At 40.0% G+C, this 24202-nt stretch overlaps 1 gene segment (V, D, J or C); it reads left to right on the top strand.

The window, feature by feature from the left end:
* Positions 1-23989, top strand: part of LOC110206803 (T cell receptor delta constant-like) — a 74366-nt gene extending 50377 nt beyond the window's left edge. Inside the window, 5 exon segments of the C gene segment in view lie at positions 5334-5374; positions 17313-17597; positions 20956-21012; positions 22302-22415; positions 22789-23989. Coding sequence covers positions 5334-5374; positions 17313-17597; positions 20956-21012; positions 22302-22414 — 496 coding nt within the window.
* Positions 23990-24202: the final 213 nt, after the last annotated feature.

Raw genomic sequence — 24202 nt, 5'->3', positions numbered from 1 at the left:
ATATGATGAAAATCATAGATATTGCAGAACATAAAACTAAATAAGAATCATGATGTGTGGATTCTAATGGTGTTAATAATGGCCCCTACCTCCCATGTTGTTGTGAGGATAAAATGAGATAATATTTGTAAGATACCTCACAAACCTTAGAACATTATATAAATGTTATCGTTGTTGTTGTTAATGCCATTGATAGGGCTTCCCTTAAGCACCAACTAAAATCCTACTTTCTAAAGAAAGCCTTTCCCAACCCCTCTTAGTTCTGGTGCATTTCTTCTGTTAATTATCAACTATTTATCCTGTATTTATAGCTTTTTATATATTTACATGTTGTTTTTCCCCAATAGATTGTGAGCTCATTGAGGGCAGGAACTATCTTTTGCCTCTTTGTGTATCCTCAGCACTTAGCACAGTGCTGGCACAGAGTAGATGCTTAATAAATGTTTATCGATTGATTATTGACTAGAGAAGGGAAACCAAGATAATAAAGGGATTCTGCACTATGCTTAATAAGACGATCAGTGTGAAGGAACTTGAAGGAATTATGGATATTTGGCCTGGGGAAAAAGAAAAGCTTAGGGAAAACATGGCAGCTGTCTTCACCTGCTTGAAGAGTTGTTATACAGGAAAGTTGTTAGAAGCACTGAGAAAAGCTAGGTTCAAATTACACCTCTGGTTATTATTATTATTATTATTACATTTGTGAACTTGGGCAAGTCCCTTAGCCTCCTTAGTCCTCAGTTTCTTCATCTGTAAAATGTATCAGAAAACCTCTGAGGTCCTTTCCAGATCTAGATCTATGATCCTATGACCTGTTATACCTAACGGGTGGACATAGGGCCAATGGACAAAGGTTATAGAAAGGAAAATTTGAACGCAATCATAAAGAAAACCTCCTAAAAATTAGAATTGTCCAAATATGAAATGAGCTGCCTTGGTGGAAAAGGGGAAGTCCAGATAGTAAGTTCCCTGTCATTGGAGATCTTCAGATAAAGGCTGAATAATTAGTTAGCAGCAATTGCTGAAGGAATTTCTATCCCTTTGCCACTTACCTGCCCATAATTTGGAGGTGAAAAGGCAGTAGCAGCTGGGGGAATTAGCAAAGACTCCATATAGAACACAGGTTCTTAATTTGGGATCCACAGATTTGTGGATTGATGTCAGAGAGTCCATGAATTTGGAAGGGAAAAAACAACATATTTCAATATAATTTTTCCTAAAGTCATATAATCCTGTGATCCTATAGATATCCCATACATTAAATTATTTGTTCTGTACTTTTCCCACTGTTATTGTTGACCCTTCCTTGTCCCATATCTTAAACAGCCAATCAATTACCACAAAACATATTCAAAATGGAGTAGTGGAAAGAACAGTGGCCAGGGTATCAGGATACCAACCTTGGTTCTAATCTATACTCCATAATTAAAGAACTCTTTGACCTGACCATGAGAAGGCCCCTTTACTTATCTGGGTCTCAGTTTATACATATATAAAATAAAGATATTGTACTAAATGATTTCAGAATTCTGTGATTCTATATGTCCTTCTGAAGGGTCTTCCAACCCCTGGGATTCTATGATCCTAAGAACAGGATCATTTGGAGTCAATTCTTATTCATTTAAAATGGACCATACAAATTGGACTTTGAATCAACCAAGCTTTGCTAATATTCTATTTTAATAGAAAATAGTTTACCAGTTGGTGAAGATGGCAGTCTCCCAGAACTATATAATCTTTTGGATAACCCAATATTCATGCATTAATTAGCCAATTAATTAATGCATTCATTCATAAAACAATATTAATTGCATCAATGATACTACAATCCTAGCTCCTTTGTCTTCTCTTCTGGAGGCCCTTCCTCTCCCAACCCTTTTATTTATCCTCTGAAGCAATTTCTAAGTTCTCATTTATGGGATTACAAAAAAAAAAAATTCTACATATCAAACTCTTCTCAAGCCATTTCCTGTGATGAGTAAGTGCTCACAGTGAGGAGACCCTTTAAGAGAGTTATAGTCCCATTTCTGGAGTACCACTAGTACACACACACACACACACACATCACCTGGACTCACTTAATTATGCAATGGAAAGATCACTGGCCAAAGAGCCAAGTACTTGATTTTTAGGCCTAGGTCTTCTACTTATTAGTGATGGAAATGCAAGTAAGTGACTTAACCTCTATAAGCCTGAGCTTCCTCATTTATAAAATGTAGATAATGATCATATTACCTATATTACTGCATAATAACCCTGTAACACAGATTAAAGTGCTGTACCTGAAGTCAGAGAACTTGGGTTCAAATTCCAACTCGGCTACTTAGTATTTGTGTCATGTCCAACTAGTCACATAACTTCTCTGGACCTCAGTTTCCTCTTCTGTAAAATAAGAGGTTTGGACTAGATGATCTCCCAAGTCCCTTTCTAAGATTCTATGGATCTCTAGGACACCTTCCAACTCTGAACAGAAGGTCTTATAGCAAGAATGAGAATAGATATTTTCTGAAAGTCCTTCCCACAAACAAATCTATTTTTCTATAATCCTAAGCACTCATAAAGTGATTGTTGAGAGAATAATAGGGCAAAATAGATTTGATATTCTTCATCAATCTCAAGGACTTTGGTCAAAATAATTTTCTTTTCTCTGCTTTAAATTCTATCCAACAAGTGCATTGCACAGCACAGGATTCAGGCTCTATTGAAAAGGAGGAAAATTTTATCTACCTCCAGCTCTTTAATCAGAAAAAAGTATGAAAGACTGAAATGGCGAGCATGACAAAAAACCATGAGAAAATGAAGGGAGTCAGAAATCAGAGATTGTGCTTCTTGACTGTTCAAAGCCTCTTCATAATGGTAAAGACCCCCCAGGGGTCATCTGGTAACAACCCCCTTCCCAGGAGGGAAGGCAGCTCAACCATCCCAGAGTGGTAGGTGTCTGTTCTTTATTCTTAAAGACCTTCAGAAAGGATTCTTCCACAGTCTCACTCAACAACCTATTTCAGTGCCTAAAGCCCCTCATGACTAGAGGAAGCATGGCTTCTAGTCCTACCTCTTCCACTCATGAGCTGGATAAAAAAAAAACCCTCCCTTCCCCAACCTAGCAGAGGGATGGCAGAGAAACAAATGAAGGGTCAGATATGACAGACAAGGACAGAATCTCCTGCTCTATCCAATATGGATTATAGACTGACAACTGGCCCTCATAATCACCCTTCCTCCCCTAAATATTCTCCATTCACATCACTCTTCCATATGTTGAACTTTGGTTGACCAACCCATTAGGTTGCAGGTGAGAGACAGCATGGCATCATCACCAACATCATCATCATCATCATCACATCACATATATAGCTATTTAAGTTTTACAAAGTGTTTTATAAATGTCATCTTACTTTACCCTCACAATAGCCCTGAGAGGTATGAGTTACCATTATCCCTGTTTTACAGATGAGAAACTGAGGCAGCAAGGTTAAATGATTTGCCCAGGGTCATAGAGCACTAGCTCTCCCAGTAAGTGTCTGGGGCAGGATTTGACTTGGGTTTCTCTGACTCTGCATCCAGCATTTTGTCCACTCCACTCAGCCACCAAGCTGCCAGTAGAACATAATGCAAAATGTTCTCGACTTAGAGTCAGGGAGCCCTGGGTTCAAATCCTGACTTTGGTATCTACTGTGTGACTATGGGCCAGTCACTTAAACTCACTAAGCCTCAATCTCCTCATCTCTAAAATGAGAGGATTGAACTAGCTGGCCGTTCCAGCTCTAAATCTATGATTACATGATTCTCACTCACAAATTGACACTATAATGCAGCTGTAATGAAGCAGCGTGATGTAGAACAGAGGTGTCAAACACCTGGGCCACCGGCCACATTGCAGCCACCATTCCAGAGTGCAGCAGGAACCAGATTAAACTGTAATTGGGAAATATTCAACAAAATAAATAAAAATACAATAGAACATAGAGAATGTTCATATGTGGGTTTTTTAATCAATGTGCAGCCCACAGGGATCCTTAGTGGCCTCATTTCTAGATGAATGTGACAGCATTGGTATAGAGGGCCCCTAAGCTGAGAATCAAGACACCTGGATTCTATTTCAAATTCTTACACTAATTAGCTGCAGGACTTTGGTCAAATAACCAAATCACAGATTATTCCTAACTAGGCCTCCTTTGAGAATGAGGAGTTAAGAAGTCAGGCCAGACGGGACTGAAAAGTTGGGGATGGAGAGCTAAGGAGAAGAGAGCCTTTTTTGGGTTTGGTTTGGTTTTTTTTGTTTTTGTTTTTGTTTTTTAAATAACTTATTTTGATTTATCAACAATCACTTTCATATGCTTTTGAGTTTTTAATTTTTCTCCCCCTCCCTCCCTACCTTCTTCCCCAAGACAGCACACGATTTGATATAGGCTATACATATATATTCCTTCTAAACATATTTTCACATTAGTGATGTTGTAAGGAAGAATTAGAACCAATAGAAGGAACTACCAGAAAGAGGAAACAAAACACAACAGAAAAAAATAGCAAATAGTATGCTTTGATCTGCATTCAAACTCCATAGTTCTTTCTTTGGCTGTGGATAGCATTTTCCATCATGAGGCCTTTGGAGATATCTTAGATGCTTGTATTGCTGAGAAGGTTTAAATCTATCAATATTAGTCATCACACAATGTGGCTGTTACTGTGTACAATGTTCCCCTGGTTCTGCTTGCTTCACTCAGCATCAGACCATATAAGTCTTTCCAGGTTTTTCTGAAGTCTGCTTGCTCATCATTTCTTATAGCACAATAGTATTCCATTACATTCATATACCACAACTTGTCCAGCCTTTCCCCAACTGATGGGCATCCTCTCAATTTCCAACTCTTTGCCACCACGAAAAGAGCCGCTATGACTATTTTTGTAGATGTGGGTCCTTTTCCCATTTGTATGATCTCTTTAGGATACAGCCCTAGAAGTGCTATTGCTGGGTCAAAGGGTATGCACATTTTTATAAGCCCTTTGGGCATAGTTCCAAATTGCTCTCCAAAATGGTTGGACCATTTCACAACTCCACCAACAATGCATCAGTGTTCCAATTTTCCCACATCTTCTCCAACATTTATCATTTTCTTTTTTGTCATGGTGGCCAATCTGATAGGTGTGATGTGGTACCTCAGAGTTGTTTTGATTTGCATTTCTCTAATCAATAGTGATTTAGAGCATTTTTTCATATGACTATAGATGGCTTTAACAAGAGAGCCTTTTCGCCTGAGTGTTGATGCTAGATCTGCTATGCTGATAAGAAAAGAGTTTTATGCTGGGAGAAAAAGTAGTGTTATACATACAACACTGATCTTTGGAAAAGGAACCCATCTGGAGGTCATGCCAAGTAAGTAACTATGGCTAGGTTCTTTCCAAGACTGAAAATAGGCTTTGTTTCTTCTTGGTACATTTCTTTAATTACTTTTAAGAGGCTGAAAGTTTCCATCTGCAACACTCACATGTTCACCTTATCTTATTCTGACTATTCTCTGTTCTTTTCCCTCTGTCTGTCAAACTTTGGAGGTCCAACCCAACTGGTAGTGAATATGCATGTTCAAATGTACCTGTAAGCAGTGATATATGAAGGAAAGATCCCTGGGCTGAGAGAATTAATCCTAATTTTGCCATTAATTAGCTATGTGACCTTAAGGAAATGATGTCTCATATGTAAAATTAGAAGGTTGTACACTAGGATTTTCTCCAATTCTGGTTTTTTTTTTCAACTAGCAAAATTCCTTCTTGCTGCAATTTAAGACCACTTCCTCTTTTGGAAGATAATAATAATAATAATAATCTCCTTTGGAAAATAATAATAAGAGCCCATATTTATGTAGGGCTTTCCTCCCAATAACCTGTGAAGTGGATAGTATAAATATCATTTTCCCTATTTTATAGATGAGGAAACTGAAGCTCAGAGAGGTTAAGGGATCTGCCCAGAATCGCATAACTAATGTGATGGAGCAAGACTCAAACCCAGGTTTTCTGACTCCCAGAACAGTACTTTTCCACAATATCCCATCTGCTCTTGTGTGCTGAACATGTAGGCATCATCAGTATTGGCAGTGGGAGCCCTTCTCTATATGATAAAATCCTTGGATTCACCTAAACACTGTCGTTAGTCTTCCTTTCCAGGCTTCCCTCTTCCAAACCTAACCAAACCCAACTCTTTCAAATATGATTGAAAGCAAAAAGTGGGGGTGGGGATAACAAGGAGCAAGCCCAGCTGCCTGGGTGTGGATGCCAAGACAGCTATGCTGACAAGAAAAGAGAGGTTTTTGTGTTGGGACTGCAGGCAGTGTAATGCACTGATCTTTGGGAAAGGAACACACCTGGAGGTCGTGCCGGGTAAGTGATGGTGACATTCTGTTCTTCTTTCCTAGAGAGCAAGTCGATTTTGTTTCTCCTAAGTACATTTCTCCCAATTCATTCCCCTCTACCATACTCCCTCATGATCATCTATCTTGCCCTGATTATTCTCCCTTCTTTTCCTCTCCCTATCTGTCAAACTTTGGGAGTTCAACCCAGCTGGCAGAAATCATATAGAAAAGCTAAAATATCTATAACAAGGCAGTGCTTCAGAGTGGAAAAGGCACTAGAAGGGGAAGGAGGAGGCCTGGATTGTAATTCCAATTCTGCCACTAACTAGCTGTGGGGTGGTAGGCAAGGGACATTTCATCTCCATGTCTGTTTTCTCATTTGTAAGATGGGAAGCTTGCTAAAGTTCTTTCCAACTCCATAGGTTCTTTTAGTTAACTCCCTTCTGCAGCAAATTAAGACTCCTTCCTCTTACCCTATCCTTTGGAAGATGTGAATGAATAAATGAATGAAGCAATTACTAACTGTTTACTATGTGCAAAGCCACTGTGCTAAGTGCTGGATATACAAATAGAAAAATAATAGAAATTAATAGAAAAATAATAGCTCATATCCTTGTAGGGCTTTTTTCACAATAGCCCTGTGAGGTAGTTCCTCACATGTGAGGAAATTGAAGCTCAAAGAAATTAAGCGACTTGCCCAGGGTCACATAGCTAATAATTATTAGATCTTGGACTCAAACCTAGGGTTCCTGACACCAAGGCCAGTAAGTCCTCTTCTCTTCCACATCCTCTCTTGTTTGCTAAACATGTGGACACCATCTGACATATTATAATAACAATAACTATGTATATCTTTCTAATCTTCTACTTCGCTGATATAGGGAAATTCTACTGAGGAAATTCTCTTTATCAATGCAGATTGCCAAATGCTCTGCAGCTTACAGTCATAAACTTGTCTGGGGCACTAAGTCATATGAAGTCAATAAGCACTATAATTTACTCCCACAAGAAGGAGTATTGATAGTAAGAGCTCCCTTCTACATAATACAATCTCTAGATTCACCTAGATGCTGTCATTAACCTTCCTCTTTCAGACCTAACTAAACCCAATTCCTTTAAACATACTCAGGAGACAACATGGCATTATAGAGAAAATACTGGATTTAGAATTAGAAAGATAGGGATATAGCTATGTGACTATAGGGATGTCTCAAACCTCTCAGAACCTCAATTTCCCCATCTGTAAAATGGAACAAATAATGATTGTAGGACCTACTCCTCAGGGTTCTCACAAGGCTCGAAAATGACCATGTGCCTAAGGCTTTTTACAAAATTTAATGTGTTCTATGTTAAAGAGGCAGTATGGAGACAGCCTCAGACATTAACCTCTTATAGATATTAACTGTATAGCCCTGGTTGATCTCCCCACTCCAGTCCATTCTCCACTCAGCTGTCAAATTGATCCCCCTAAAGAACAGGTCTGACCATGTCACCCCTACCCCTGCCATTCAAAAAACTCCAATGTCTCCCTATCACTCCCAGGATTAAAAATAAAATCCTTTTTTGCCTTTTAAAACCTTTTAAAACCTGGCCTCTTTCTGCCTTTCCAGTCTTCTTACTCTGCTCCACATACTCTACAACCCAGTTGATACTTGCCTTCCCACAGTTGACTCTGGGCATTTTCATTGACTGTCTCCCATGCCTGGAATGCTCTCCCCCCTTTTCTCCATCTCCTGGCTTCCCTGGCTTCCTTCAAGTCCCAGCTAAAAATCAAACTTTCTACAAAAAGCCTTTCCCTATCTCTATGCTAGTGCCATTGCGCTAATGCTCCATTTATTATCTTCAATTTCATATATAGTTCTATAGATACATATGTAGATGTAGATCTATAGACCACCTAGATAATCTTTATTGTGCATAGTTGTTTTCATGTTGTCTTCCAATGAGACTGTGAGCTCTTTGAGAGCATAGGCTGTTATTTGCCTTTCTTTGTATTCCTAGTATTTAGTACAGTGTCTGACACATTTGTTGTTGTTGTTCAGTTGTTTGTTGTGTCCAACTCTCTGTGACCCCATTTTGGAGTTTTCTTGGCAAAGATACTGGAGTGGTTTGTCATTTCCTTCTCCAGCTGAGTTTACAGATGAGGAAACTGAGGCAAAGAGGATTAGGTGACTTGCCTTGTGTCACGTAACTAGTAAGTATCTGAGGCCAGCTTTGAACTCATGAAGATGAGTCTCCCTGACTCTAAGCCCAGTGCTCTGTCTCCTGCACCATCTAGCTGCCTGTATGACACATAGTAGCTACTTAATAAGTGTTTATTGACTAGATATAACTTAGTTCCCAGACAAGTTTATGACTGTAAGCTACAGAGCATTTGGCAATCTGCATTGATAAAGGCAATTACCTCATCAGAAGCTCCCTAAATCAATGAAGTAGAAAATTAGATTGATATACATAGTTATCATTATTATAATAATAATTATTATTATTATTTCCATTAACCTTTCCACACATATCCTATTCCCTTTAGCACAGGAAAGCTAGAAAATATGGATAACAATCTTTTCAAATTATATTTGAAAATAAAATAGGTTTCCATTTTCTAATGCTTATTCTTTAAAAGACCTTCCTCAAGGCTGAGTGTGAAGAGGTCAAAACAGGACTAAAAACCTGGAGCTAGGGAGCTAAGAATCCATCTACCTGGTTGTTGATGCCAAGAGCAGAGTTATGTTAATAAGAAAAGAAGAGTTTTCTTCTTGGGACCACAGGTAATATTTCATATTTAACTAATCCATGGATCTTTGGGAAAGGAACCCAACTGGAGGGCATTCCAAGTAAGTGACTGTGACTCAGTGTTCCTTCTGAGACTAAAGGTTGGCTTTGTTTCTCCTAGGCTTGTTTCTCAAGTTAATTTGGGGGGGACTGAAAGATTCTCCCTACAACACTGCCCTCATGATTATCCATCTTATCCTGAATGTTCTTTGCTTCTCTTTCTTTTCCTTTCTGACAAACTTTGGAGGTCCTACCCAGTTGGCAGCAAATAAATGGATTTTGAACGTACCTGTAATGAGGTGTACTGTATTGTAGAAAGAACAATGGTCAGACAGACAAGAAGTATGGATTGAATCACCATCCGAATAGGCAGTGACCACTGGGAAATTCTCCAGCAGAGTCAAAAAGATTCTACTCTCCACTAGTAAATGTTATTGTCTGATCTTAGAAAAGTCACTTCATCTCTATAGGATTTTTTCCTCATTCTTAAAATAAAGAAATTGGTTTAGATAAGGTAAAATGTCCCTTCCACCTCTAACAGTCAATGAGAGCAAATGAGAGTTTAAGGGCAGAGACCAGGAGGAAAATAAAGGTTAGCCAGGGACAGTCCTCCTTTCATGATGTGGTAAAAGATGTCAGTGTAGAGGGGATACCAAGAAACCCAGGGGATTTTATAAAAATCTTAGCACCCAGATGGTACCAGACTTCAAACGTGATACCAACACATGTGCTTAGATCTCAGAAAACCCCATAGATCTGTGGGTCTCTAGTCAAGCCCCCTGACCTCCTCTTTTTGAGTTGTGCAGCCAGATTGAGGGAGAACAGAGATGCAGCAAGGGTGTTTTTGTACATTTCGTTTCAACAGTGCCTATGTTGCACAGCTCATCTTTGGAACAGCAACTCAGCTTATTGTGGAACCAAGTAAGTATCACACTTTTCTATTACCCTAATATTAGAGATGAGACACTTGTCCCTCCACAAGAGAGAGCTTCCCACAGCTCTGAAAAGCTAAAATTCCTTGGGGAGATGAAAAACTCTTAAAGAAAAGCCCATCCCTACAGAGAGAGTTGATTAAATTCCATAGATTGACCTGTTGGATTTACTTTAAGGAAATGTCATTGTGTTTGGCAGACTTATTCCAGAGTTCAGTGTTGGCAGACAGGCCCTTTATATCCATTTAAATAAAATCCATTTCTGAGTTAGGGCTTCTGGCTAGGGACATCGTATTTGACACCCAGTGGAAAGGCAATGCCAGAAGTGATAAGGCTTTCTTCTGTGCTTAGGAAAAGAAGAGCCAAGAACTGAATTGGGAAGCAAAGAAGGAAGGAAGGAAGGAAGGAAGGAAGGAAGGAAGGAAGGAAGGAAGGAAGGAAGGAAGGAAGGAAGGAAGGAAGGAAGGAAGGAAGGAAGGAAGGAAGGAAGGAAGAAGGAAGAAAAAAGGAAAGAGAAAAGGATAGATAGATAGATAGATAGATAGATAGATAGATAGATAGATAGATAGATAGCAGAGAGGATGTTTGCTCTTTCAGGTAAGAGGAAGAGCATCATGCTACTGTCTTGTTACAATCTCTGTGTTTAGTTGCAATCCATATAACTATAGAATGTGAGAACTGTAAAAAAAAAAATTGGAAATAATCTAGTCCAGCTCCTCACTGTACAGACAAAGAAACTGAGATCCAAAAAGGGTAAGTGACTTGTCCAAAATCATAACAGCATGTTAGTTGCAGCATTGGTTCCAGAACCCAAGTTTCTAGACATCCAGCTTGTGCTCTTTTCTGAGCATTACATAATGCTGCCGTTATGCCAAAGCACCCAGCTTCAGGCTCAAAGACCACACAAAACTGGGCAGCCAGAGCACCCGCTTGTGTAGAGCCCTTTCATGTTAATTAGTCTCTTTCCAGATTTCAGAAAGCAACACAACGGTAGCATCTGCCACAATCAATACTTCAGAGCACTTCTCGCCTAGTCCGATACCTCTATGAGCCTAGGGGAGTCAGCCTCAGTTTACCAGCAGGCACCCAGCTATTAAACTTATCTTTAGAATAGACCCCAATTTGACTATGCAGGCTAATGAGCACTGATGGTTCCTGGAGGCTCCTGAACCATAGGGGAAGTGTTTGGAGACCTAGGGGAGAGGGAAGGGATGATGTTCATTGTGCTAGACAATCTTTGGCAGGAGATTATCCGTTATAGCAACCTAACTGTTGGTTCATCTATTGCCTGAGGACCTGTGAACAGTCCACACAAAGTAATTGTACTTTAATGCTAAGTCATTTTCGGAGCATGAAGAGTCCAGTGAAGTGGGTCTCCCCACTGATCCACAGCTGGCGTATCCCAGAGGGAAATGAAGATTCACAATGAGGCATGTTTCTGTGGCCAGGCTTACACTGACAGCATTAGATGGATACCTACTTCTCTGCAAAGAGAGTTGATTAAACTCTGAAGATAAACCCATTAGATTTATCTTAAGAAAGTGTCACTGGAGTTGGCAGGTTTGTCTCAGAGCCTGGTGTTGGCTGACAAATCCTTTTCAATTGTTTAAAAAAAAAACTTATTCCTGAAATAGGACTTCTGGCCCAGGATTTTGCAACCAGAAAACAGAGCCAAAGGGGCTGGGATTCTCTTCATCACGAATAGGTCCCAAAGGGGTTTTCATAGCCTATCCCCTGAGCTCAGCAAGTTCATCTTAGTCACCTTCTGTACTGCTGGATTTCTCAGCTGACACTGTGGACTGGGAAGGATGAGGCAGCCATTCAGACTGGTGTCCAGTAGTGTCTCTACTTTCCCAGTCAATAGTAAACTTCTAGAACAGAGGGTCCTTTCGTTGCCTTTACCTCTATTAGCTGAATCTGGTAATCCACTCTTAAGGAACAGGAGGAAATGCAATGCAAAGGAGGAAGGAGAGAGAGACAGAAAAGAGCTATAGTTAATTGCTATGTGAATATCTGGGGCTGGCAAATGGCAGCTGAGAAAAAAAGTAAACATTTGAGGTTTTTTGTTTAATTCATTTCCACTTGGAAATGAGAATTACTTCCATCAAACATTTAAGTCTATTCCTTCAAGGGGTCGGAGAGAGGAAAATGATGAAGACTTCAAGCCCTGCCCAATGGAGCTGATCCACATTACCCAAAGGCACCATCTTCTCTACTTGGTTTTCCACTAGTGGAGACATACTTTCTGAAGGAATGGGGTATGAGGTGACAAATTTGAAACTGAAGGAGTGTGAAGTCTGTGCTTCTAATCAAATCTCTCACCCCAGAGAGATTTGCACAACATATCAACCCCTTATTTAACCACCAACCTCCCCGTCCAGACACCAATTTTTCAGTGGTGGAACAAAGTGTGACCTGAGTAGTCTTTGGAGTTCAATTTCCCATATTCACTGAAACCTCATGAGACTTGCATCCAAGTCCAGATGCCATGGAATTATAAAACAAAATTATTTTTTAAAAATGCTTTCTAGAAAGAGGAATTTTCTCTGCAAGGCATCCGTGACACATAGGGATGGAAAGCACCCCCCAAAAGAGCCAATTTCCTGATTTTCTTTCTAGGCTCGGAGGTTAGTGGAAAATACCTCAGTTGGCCCAGTGAATCATAAAGCAGATTCAAATCTATGGTAAAGCTCTGTCTGAGCGATTTAGAACAGAAAAGATTTGCAAGGAAAAGGAGGATAGAGAATTTCTTTCTAGTGGAAAAGCCATTCCTATGACCCAAGAGAGTCCTACTCACCAGAATAAAAGATAGGACAAATTTCTAAATCACTCCATCCCTGGCTTTTCAACCGTTAAAAAAAGTCTCTCTTGGTCTGCCTTCTAGCTATTTTATCTCTTCTCTGGTATCCATCCCACCGAACTGGCAGATAAATTTCCTATCTTGAGAGCCAGTACAGGGCAAAATGTCACCCTCATCTTGCCCCATTTCTCAGCCCTGCGTTTGTGATCCTGTCAATGTGAACTCCATGTTTAGCATCTCTAATAACCTCTGGCACTTAAAGTGGCAATAGCTTCAAAGGTAGAAGAGAATTCATACAACCAGCCCCTGGCCTTGGTGAGGGTGGCTTTGTAGTTCCCTAGCTTGTCTGGTTTCTTGACTGAGGCTCCAGGCCAGCTGAGGAACTGGCACAGATGTTTTTGCCCAGGGCCTAAGTCAGCAGTGGGCTAGTTATGTGCATGGCTGTACAGCAGAGTGCTCCTGGCACACCCGAGCAATGTATTTCGGACCTGGTACAGAGCTATCAGTAGAGCCAGGTGAGTTACAGTTTTTTGTCTATTTCTTAGGTTAATTTCATCTCTCTCAATGGTACCATTTTCTTTACTTCGATGGTCACAATCCTTAGGGAATGTTACAAGAGATGGTGAGCTGCAGATTTAAAACAGGATAGAGTAGGGGACACTTGATTAGGGAATGAAAGAAACTCCGTTTTGTTTTAGAAATCTTCAGAGCATTCCAGAAAGCACACAGACAAAAGGAAATGAAAGAAGTATGACACTACTGTCCAGAGGTCAGGACAAAACACACACACACACACACACACACACACACACACACACACACCCCTTTTTCAGACACAGTGCTACATAAAACATCTAATGTACACTCACTACCATCAAAAATATAGCAGATATGTTGAGATATAGATACATATAGATATGCATACATAAGCTGCCAGGCAAATAAAGCAAGTTCAAGGTGAAGTGTACGCTTATTTGAGTGTTCTGTCTGACAGTTTAATCTTAATCTGTGATTGATTTCCATGAAAATGGGAAAGACCTAAAGTAGGATTGTAAATTCAAAACAAATCACATTTTTAAATTAGCAAATGTGATTCTATTTGGGGAGAGGAAGGGTGTGAAAAATCAGAAAATCCAAAAGAAGTAAATTCGGAGCACATTTCAATTCAATCCAATATCAATAAAAGATAACACGGGTCTTACTTTTAAGGAGCTTATGATTTAAAAGAGTAAAAAAGATGCAAAAATAAGTGTGATACATGGTAGAATGTTATAGACATAGGAGCCCAAAAATGACCTTTATTCAACTTCAAAATTCAATTTTTTTGAGCATTGGATATGAAGTCAAGTGAGATACGTGTGTTCAAATCCCAGCTACAGTGATTATTAGCTGTGTGACCCTGAGCAAGTCACTGAGCCTCAGTTTTCCCATCTATAAAATGGGAGTAAATAATATTCGCACTACTTTCCTTATAAAGTTAAGAAGACAGTGCTTTGTAAACTTTAGAACACTATGAAATGTCACCTATTATTATTATTGAAACAAAGTGTAACATCTTAACCGGAGGTTCTTAACCTGAGATTCATGAACTTTTTCTTTAATGTAATTTGATAACTGCATTTAAATGTCATTGTTTCCTTAGTAATCCTATGCATTTTATTTTATGCATTTAAAACCATTATTCTGAGACGTCAACAGGTTTCCACAAACTGCCAAAAGGGTCCCTTTCACACACAAAAAAAAAGGCTGAGAACCTCTATATTATGTTTACACATATGAACCATGTTTAACCATATCCAAGGTTTTTTGGTTTTGTCTTATTTTATTTTAATCCAAATTAAACAACCTTTGCTTAATCATTAGGATGTCATATAACTGATTATAAAGATGTTTTAACTTTTCAAGTAATTATTGGTTAGTTGAAAATTATTGATTAGTCCCAACTATGGGCTCAATTATTATAAATTCATTATTGATTAGTCTTGACACTAATCAAGACAGGGAACATAACGAAATATTCTAGCAAACCAGTATACTATGATCAAATTCAGCACATCAACAGTATTCAACAGTAGACTATCATTTCCCGAGCTTATAGTTAAAAACATAAGCCTCTTCTTATATACTTTAGGGCTGCCATACAGAAGAGCAATTCCGTTTTTTTTTTTTTGCATGGCCCCCAAATGCAGAATTCAAAGCAATGGGTGGAAATTGCAGAGAGGCAGATTTAAACCTGACATAAGGAAAATTACCCTAACCCATTAGACCAAAAGTGGGACGGGCTATCTTCAAGCAAAGTCTGGGTTTGATGTAAAGAGCATTCTTGTTCAGGTACGGGCTAGACTAGATGGCCTAAGGGTCCTTTCCAACTCTGTGAATCTGTAGCTTGTCTCCTGAGTCAGGATCAAGAATCTCAGGTCAGCATTCCACAGCTCGAGTCAATGGAATTGCCTTTGACTTTCTAGAACTATAGAATGTTCAAACTTGTATGTTCCAACTAGTCTGTTTTCATAGATGAGGGGAATGAGTCCCACAGAAGTGAAAGAAATTTCCTGAGATCACAAAAGTAGTTTGTAGCAGAGACTACACCATAACCAGGGTCAACCAGGTCCACTTAAGTGTTCTTTCTTTGGGCCCAGAATGGGGTCTTTGCTTGGTAACTCCAGCTCGAAAGAAATCCAGGCATGCTCTCACCAAGCTTATTTACAACAGCGTAGAAAACCTGATTTCCTTTAGTTCTCCGACAACCTTTGAAAAACAGAAATGGTAACCTGCATTATTGCAGCTGTGTAGACCTAAGTCTATGATGGTAAATGATTTTTTTCTTTGTTAATTCGATCACCTTCCCCACCTCATGAGATCCTTGCTCTCTATCTGAAAGAGACTCCAGAAGCCATCAAATCCCCCTCAATCAGGATGTCATGCTTCTCTGGTATGGATATGACTGTAATCAAGATAAATTATTAAGGGCAAGTCAAGAAGCTGCTAGAATTCATGGAAAATTCATTACAGATGAGGAAACTGAGTGTCCATAAAACCAGCAGAAATTTGTTTCAGTCCAAGATCAAACCTGGGAGATCGAACTGAAGTATCTCTGCTAAGAAGGGGAGAAGGGAGGAGAGGATATGGAAGAGAGAGGGTGGTGAGTGGGGAAGGAAAACAGAAAGCCATTTGTCATGTGTGGTTTCTAGCCGTTAATACTGAGGTTGTCAGTTGGTCTCAGCTAAAGGAGGGAAAGGTGAGAGATTTCTCATCTAGTACTGGGGTGTTTGAAAGCAGGTGCTGGGAGAGCACAAAGGGAGGGGTCTTTACCCTTAAATGATGAGAAGCTGATGATGGGAAGACAGCCTTTTAGAAACCTTCCTCCTGTACTCAGTAAAAATGAGCACAATCATATCTTTACACCAAAATTTTCAGTGGAGAAATCTCAGGACCCATCTAACACAGGAGGTTAGAAACCTATAGTCAAAACCAGAGTAGAAGATCCACCCAGTAGGAACTCCTTCTCTAACTTACTGTTCTGCATAGCTGGTTCTCTAGGAAGAAATTCTAAACTCATCATTTAAGTGCATTTTAAATACCACCAGCTATATTGGCTCTTCTCTGGTATTCATCTCACTGAACTGGCAGATAAATTTCCTATCTTGAGAGCCAGTACAGGGCAAAATGTCACCCTCATCTTTCTGCATTCCTCAGCCCTGCCTTTGTGATCCTCTCAATGTGAACTCCATGTTCAGCATCCCTAATAGCCCCTAGCACTTGAAGTGATGGTAGCTTCAAAGGTAAAAACCCCCGATCTTGGGGAGGGGTGGGCTTTGTAGTTCTCTAACCTGTCTGATTTATTGGCTGAAATTCTGGGCTAGCAAGGAAATAGGCACATAGATATTCTCGTCCAGAGCCCTAATTCAGCCATGGGCTAACTGTCTTTCTCTGAAAGAAAGTCTACTCACTCAGCAGCACAATGACTCTGAGCCATTCTGACCATAACTTTCCGTCAAACTTATCAGCCATGGTGCAGGCTCAAAATGACACCATCAGCACAGAGCTTTTATCCATAATATCCAGTATTCCACAGCTAATTGACTGCTGCCACAGAGTGCACAACTAAAGACTCAGAAGATAATTAGGTATAGTCCTGCCAAAGGCAGGGATGATGGATGACTCCTATATCCTGTGTTCTGTGGCAATAAGAATGACAATGCTGAATCAGAATACTGCGAGTAACATAATCATCCCCTCATTAGCCATATAAACATGACATTGATAATGATAACAGCGAACATTCATATAGTGCATCTCTTTCTGTTTCCCTGCCCATCCTCTCACGTGCTCAGGAATCAGCAAGCAGACAACAGAGTAAAAAATACAGATCATTGGTAGAAAGTTGATCTTTAGAGTTAAAATAACCATTTCTACCATGCTTTGGGTAGTCACCTCACAGAGAAGGTTGATTATATTTTTCAGAACTCCAAGAACCTTCTACACCCTCAGTCTTTGTCATGAAAAATGGGACCAATGTTGCATGTCTGGTGAAGGACTTCTACCCCAAGCCTGTGGATATACATCTTGACCCAGACAACAATACAACAGAAGGAGTGGTCACCACTGCCAATGGGAAGTTCAGTGCTGTCAAGCTTGGTCAATACAAGAAAGATCTGGAGCAAATTAAGTGTACAGTTCGGCACAACAATAAGACTGTGGAGGCTTCTTACAAAAAGTCTCATGAGGATTCCACTGACAAGAGTTCAGGTAGGATCTCAGGCAAACAAGGAGTGGGAAAAGAATAAGGGAAGTTGTGGAAGGGAATACTGAACTCATCTCCAGCCTCAAAATGGCACCATATGAGAAATGAATCATAGCCAGGCAAGGGCGCTTGGTTCAAACATCTTGTGACTGAAGGTAAGTAGCAGAAGGGAAAATTCAAGTACATGGCCCCAGAAAACTCACACCACATGCATTTCTATATCACTAATTGGGACATTGGGAGGAAACCCTTGTAAGATGTGAAAAGAAAAACAGCATACATAAAGACTCTAGGTTTGAGTTCTAGTTCTGACATTTACTTTGTTGATGTGACCATAAACACTGCACTTAGCCTCAATCTTCTTATCTGTAAAAATGGTGGAAATAATGCTCATGTCACTATCAGGAAAGTGCATTGTGAACTATAAAGTGTTTTATAAATGTAAGTTATTATTCTCATCTCCCCTATGAACCTCCACCAGCCAATCAGCCCTTTCCACATAACTTTCTCTTTGTTGTTGCTCAAGACTGAATGTTTACGGGGCACTGTCCAATCTAGACTGGTGCTCAGCTTCCCCCAAAAGGAAGCAGCCCAGCCTGTCCTAGCTATCGGATAACCATAGCAAACTCCTTCAGAAGCTATGCATTTAAAGAGCCAGCCAAATAACTTTAAATATTGGAATCATGAAGCAATAGAAAACATTGGATTAGAAGTCAGAATAATTAATAACTCACATTTTTAGATTTATAAAGCACTTTCTTCACAACAACACTGGGAGGTATTCAAACCTAGGTCTTCTGACTCCAAATCCAGCACTATTATCACTACAGCATAACATACTATCTATGTGACTGTGGGCAAGTCATTTCAATGTAATTCAGTTCAACAAACATTTATTAAGTGCCTATTATATGCAAGGTACTAAATGCACACAGTTGAAAAATGGCAATCTCTTACCTCAAGGAGCTTATAGTCTACTATAGGTTTAAGCTATGACCATGAATGAATACAATTCAAAGTAGAATGTCATAGGGTCCAAGAAAACTGCAAAGTACTCTAGAAATTTTGAGAAATAAGATCACTTTAAGATGGAGAGATAGTTGGAGCAGCTAGGTGGTGCAGTGGATAGAGCACTGGCCCTGAAGTCAGGAGGACCTGAGTTCAAATCAGCCCCAAACCAAACACTTGACACTTACTAGCTGTGTGACCCTGGGCAAGTCACTTAACCCCAATTGCCTTTAAAAAAAAAATATGGAGAGATAGTGAAAGCTTCATGGAAAAGATAACACCTGAGCTGTGCCTTGAAGGAAAGAAAGTATTTCAGAAGAGCAAAGGTGAGAAAGTAGTATATTCCAGGCACAGAGAATGCCCTGTGCACATGTAAGAGGAAGGAGAAGTCAGAATGATACTGCAAAACAGTTAGTAATCTTATTTTGACTGCAATATGGAGTACATTAATGGGAGTAATATGAAATAAGTTTGGACATGTAGATTGAAGCTAAAATGTGTAGGGCCTTAAATGCCAGACTGTAGAGTGATTCAGAATCAGAACTTTGCATTAGCAAGATAATGTTTGAAGTTATGGAAAATATAAATTGGAGAAGAAGGAGACTAGGGTAAGGAGTTAGTGGGCTGCAATGAATCAAGCAAAATGGGCCTGAATCAGTATGGTGGCAGTGAGTTGAGAGGAAGGGATAGACATGAAGGATATTATGGAGATAGAATAAGCAGGACTTGGCCACCAGTTGAATTTGACAGGGGCAGAGGAGAAGGAGAGGGAAGAGTCAAAGGATGAATTAGTTTTTGAGCCTAGATTTCTGGAAGAAATCATCTGCATAGAAGTAATAATTAAAGCCATGGTAATGGAAGAAATCCCAAAGAGGAAAGACAGAGCCTTGCAAGGGACATAGACTTAAGGGGGCAGTAAGACCATGACCCAGAAAATGAGACTGAGAAAAAGCAGTCAGAAAAGTAGAAGTGAGAAAGAGAAGTGTAATAGAAGTTATAAATGGGCAGGATTTCCAGAAGGAGAAAGAACTCAATGGTAGTCAATGCTGCAGAAAAATGTGAGGACTGGGGGAAAGGATGTTGGTGTTTCACAATTGAAAAGCTGCTGATGACCTTTGAAAAGTAATTTCCCCACCTTCCTGTGATATTGGAAGCCAAGCTGTACACAGTTCTTCATGCCTTTGTACTGGCAAACCCTAATATCTGGAATGCTCTTCCTTCTTACCACCACTTCCTAGATTCCTGGATTCCTTCCAGACTCAACTCACGGCCACCTTCAGCATGTGGTCTTTTCTGGTGCTCCTAGCAGCCCCCTCTAAGATTACCTTCTATCTACTCTCTGCATTTCATATACACACCTTGTTTTCTATGTATTGTCCTTCATTGTAAGCTTCTTGAGGTTAGTAACTAGATTTTTAAATTTCCTTTGTAGCCTCAGTGTTTAGCACAGTGACTGAAACATAGCATGTGATAGCAAAGGTAAAAACTTTTTGCATGGGGCAGCTAGTTGGTGCAGTGGATAGAACTCCAGCCTTGGAGTCAGGAGGACTAGAGTTCAAATCCTGCCTCAGACACTTGACGGTTACTAGCTATGTGACTTAATCCTAATTGCCTCACCAAAAAAAAAAAACTCTTTGCACCTCAAAGTGCTCTATAAATACCACCTGTTGCTGCTCCAGTCAAGCAATTCTGCTTTATTGTTGAGGTGTTTCAGTCATGTCTGACTCTCCATGACTTCATTTGGGGTTTTCTTGGCAAAGATACTGAAGTGGTTTGCCATTTCCTCCTCTAGCTCATTTTACAAATAAGGAACTAAGGCAAACAGGGTTAAATTACTTACCCAAGGTCACACAGCTAATAAGTGTCTGAGGCTGGATTTGAATTCAGGTCCTCCTGAATTCCAGGGCCAGCACTCTACGTATCCACTGTGTCACCTGGCTGCGCCATCTAGCACCAAATGAGTGTTAACTGATAAATGCAAGGTGAGGAAGTGAAGGTAAGGAGTATAAACTACTTTTTCTAGAAGTTAGGAGTACAGGAAGGAAAATAGGAGGGTGGCATGATCAGGGGAAAAAATGTTATATGCCAGGACAGATCTGAGTGTTATACATATAGGAAGTGATGAAAGGAGCAACAGAGAGGGAGCAACTGAAGATGGGTGAGAGAATGTTTAATAGAACAAGCTTCCAGAGGACAGAGGAAGTTTCAAGGGCACTCAACCTCGTTAGGCCTTGTTTATCTTTTCTGTAAATTTGAGGGGCTGGTTCAGATGATGCCTTTGAGCTTTGAAATGCTATGATTGCTTTGGCTAGAAGTAGAATACAGAGATTTATGTTTTTATTTCATTTTTTCTAGACCTAGAGGAACCCATTGGCCAGCCATCATCTTCCCAAGAGTGCCTCAAATCCACAGGTAAGTTTCAGGAAAGGATCCAAATGGGGGCAGAAGAAATTTAAGACCAAATTCTGTAGTTCCCATATGGAGTGAGAGGGGGACCAAAAACAGCTGAAATTAGAGACTAACAGAAACTTTACCTAAGAAATATGGGAGTGTATAGCGATTAATCCTCCCACACTTGGTAGTACTTCCGAAAATTACTTTGTGTGTGTATGTATGTGTATGTATATACATATATTATTATTATTATTGCTAGTATTTATAGAATATTTTTAAAATATCTTATTTGATCCTCACAACAACCCTACAAAGTAGGTGCTATTATTAGCCTCATTTTATAGATAAGGAAACTGAGGCAGACAAAAGTTAAGTGACTGACCCAGGACCACACAGCCAGTAAGTATCTGAAACTAGATTTGAACTCAGGTCTTCCTGACTCCAAGTCCAGTGCTTTAATTACTACTCCACCTAACTGCCTCAAGATAGAAAAGTTTGTAGGCAGACAGATAGATGATAGATAGATGGATAGATAGATAGATAGATAGATAGATAGATAGATAAAGGAAAGAAGGAAGGAAGGAAGGCAGGAAGGAAGGAAGGAAGGAAGGAAGGAAGGAAGGAAGGAAGGAAGGAAGGAAGGAAGGAAGGAAGGAAGGAAGGAAGGAAAGAAGGAAGGAAGGAAGGAAGGAAGGAAGGAAGGAAGGAAGGAAGGAAGGAAGGAAGGAAGGAAGGAAGGAAGGAAGGAAGAATTTAATTTTCTAACACACTGTAAGCTCTTTGAGAGCAAGGTCTGTTTCTTGTTCTTTATATCCCCAGAATCTACTATATAGCACTTGGCACATAGTAGGCACTTAATAAAGGTTTGTTGAAAAAAGAGGCAGCAATAAAAAGAGCACTAGATTTATAGTCAGATGACCTGGGTTCAAATTCTGACTCGTTCTCTTATTGTCTGTATGACTTTGTACTATTCACTTGACCTTTCTGTGCCTCAGTTTCCTCATCTGTAAAATGAGGACATTAGACTAGACAACCTCTGAAGTCCCTTCTGAATCTACAACCTCTGAGACCCCTTGCAGAGCTGCCTGGACTGTCTGTGAGTGTGAATCCCAGAGAAGCTCTCGATCGGGGGTACCCCAGCAGAGACTTGGATCTCTGGGATGTTGCCTAAGAGTAAGTTTGATTACAGGGAGGGAAAAAAAGAGTAATTCAGGGCACAGGAAGGACAGAGTCACCATTGAGTGGCTTGCTTTGGGCTAGAATCCAGTCACAGCCAATGTTACTCTGCTCATTTTCCTCTTCCATAGTACAAATTGAGAAAGTGAACTTGCTGTCCATCACCCTGCTGGGACTCCGTGTGCTACTCGCCAAGAGCATCGCTGTCAACTTTTTCTTGACTATCAAATGTTTTTTACTCTAAGGTGAGAATAAAAATTGGCCACACTCACTTTCCACCCAAACTGAGGGACCCTCACAGAAGAAGCAACATGAGAGTCAGGCTATTTTAATTACTCACTTCACATGACACTTGCTAGGGCCATTGGGCCATCGGCTAATGAACATATTTAACCTCTAGTTCTTTGCCTCGAAGACTCCCATTCCTTGCTCCTTTAACTTCCTCCTGGCATCAATAACTTGACCAAATATTCCCTAATCCTAGGTCCTGTCCCCAGGCTCCCCAAGCTTCGGACATGGGAGGCTGGGCTAACCCAATATTTTTAAACTTTCCATCAAGCTACACTAAAGGGCTTCCAAAGGACAGGTTATTGACTAACCATTCTCCTTTACTTGCAGGCTTCTCTACAGCACAGGGAAAAAAGAAACCAAGGATCCACTGAGATGTTTTCCCTTGACTTCCCCTGGCTGTGATGTAAATAGCTCTGTGGCTAACTATTTCGACTGGCAGGTTTTTTTTTTCCTAACTGCTTTTGCTTTGGAAAAATTAGACCCAACTCTTTTCAAAGCCAGGTGGAAAGATAGTCCTGGAGGAGGTGGCTGACTCTTCTGATTCTATATACTGATGCATTTCTATAACTTTGAAAAGGGAAATGGAATTGTTTCATCACTTTGGCTATCAGACTTAAACATTTGAAAAGTGTTTTCCCACCCTTCTGATTTCTACAGCCTCCAGAATTTGAACCAAGGGGAGAGAGGAGAATGTTCAGGTTTGTCCCAAACCCCACACCCACTCTTCCCAATGTGCCCATCTTCTCTGTGCTCACCTTGGCAGCCACAAAAAGAGGTAGTGTCAGAAACTTCCTTTTTTCTAGAACCCTGGACCTAGAAAAGACACCAGAGTTCATTTCAACCAACCCCTACTTGCAGCATGCATTCAACATCCCTGACAAATAACTGTTTAGCTTCTACTTAAAGACATCTAGTGATGAGGAACTCATTACCTCATGAGGCAGCCCATTAGAGGCAGCATGGCATAGTGGAGGGTAAGCAGGGTATTAGAGCACTGGAGCTGGAATCAGGAAGAACTGGATTTGAATTCTGACTCAGATACTTAACCAGTTTGTGACCCTGGGCAAAGGTCACATTTAATTTATCTAGGCTTCAATTTCTTCTGTAAAATGACAGGGTTGGACTCAATGACTTTCAAGGTCCCTTCTTGGTCTAAATCTATTATTTTATCAATTATTATTATTATTTAATGTTTTGTAGCTATAATTATTAGGAAGTGTTTTTATAATAAACTGAAACTGCCTCATTTAACCCTTTACCCTCTGTTCCCCACAGCTCTTCCTAAAGGGGCTAAAAAGAATTAATCTAATCTCTTTTCTACATAAGAGCCCTTCAAATATTTTAATATATAGTTCCCCTTGCCCCCCAAGTTTTTTCTTCTCTATGCTAAATATCCCCAATTCCTTCAACTCATCTTTATATGGCCTGGTTTATAGTCAACTTGCATTTTTTGCCTTTCTTTGTATTCTCCGAGCTTAATACAATGTCTGACATATAGTAAGCACTTAATAAATGCTTGTTGACTTGACTTGTTGATTCTCCTTCCACTGGTCATTCTCCTTTGGCAGTATTCCACTTTGTCTATGTCCCTCCAGGGCAGGGTACAGTGGAATCTCCCCTTCTGGACACTGTACGTGTATCCATTAATGTATCCAAAATCTATGTTACTTGGTTGGGCTGACATGTCACGCTGTTGAATAATATTGAGCCTACAACCCACCAAAGCTCTTCTTTCTGTCCT

This window comes from Phascolarctos cinereus, unplaced genomic scaffold, assembly GCF_003287225.1.
Source record: "Phascolarctos cinereus isolate Bilbo 61053 unplaced genomic scaffold, phaCin_HiC Scaffold_3;HRSCAF=262, whole genome shotgun sequence".
NCBI lineage: Eukaryota > Metazoa > Chordata > Mammalia > Diprotodontia > Phascolarctidae > Phascolarctos > Phascolarctos cinereus.
This window is presented reverse-complemented; position numbering and strand designations above follow the sequence as displayed.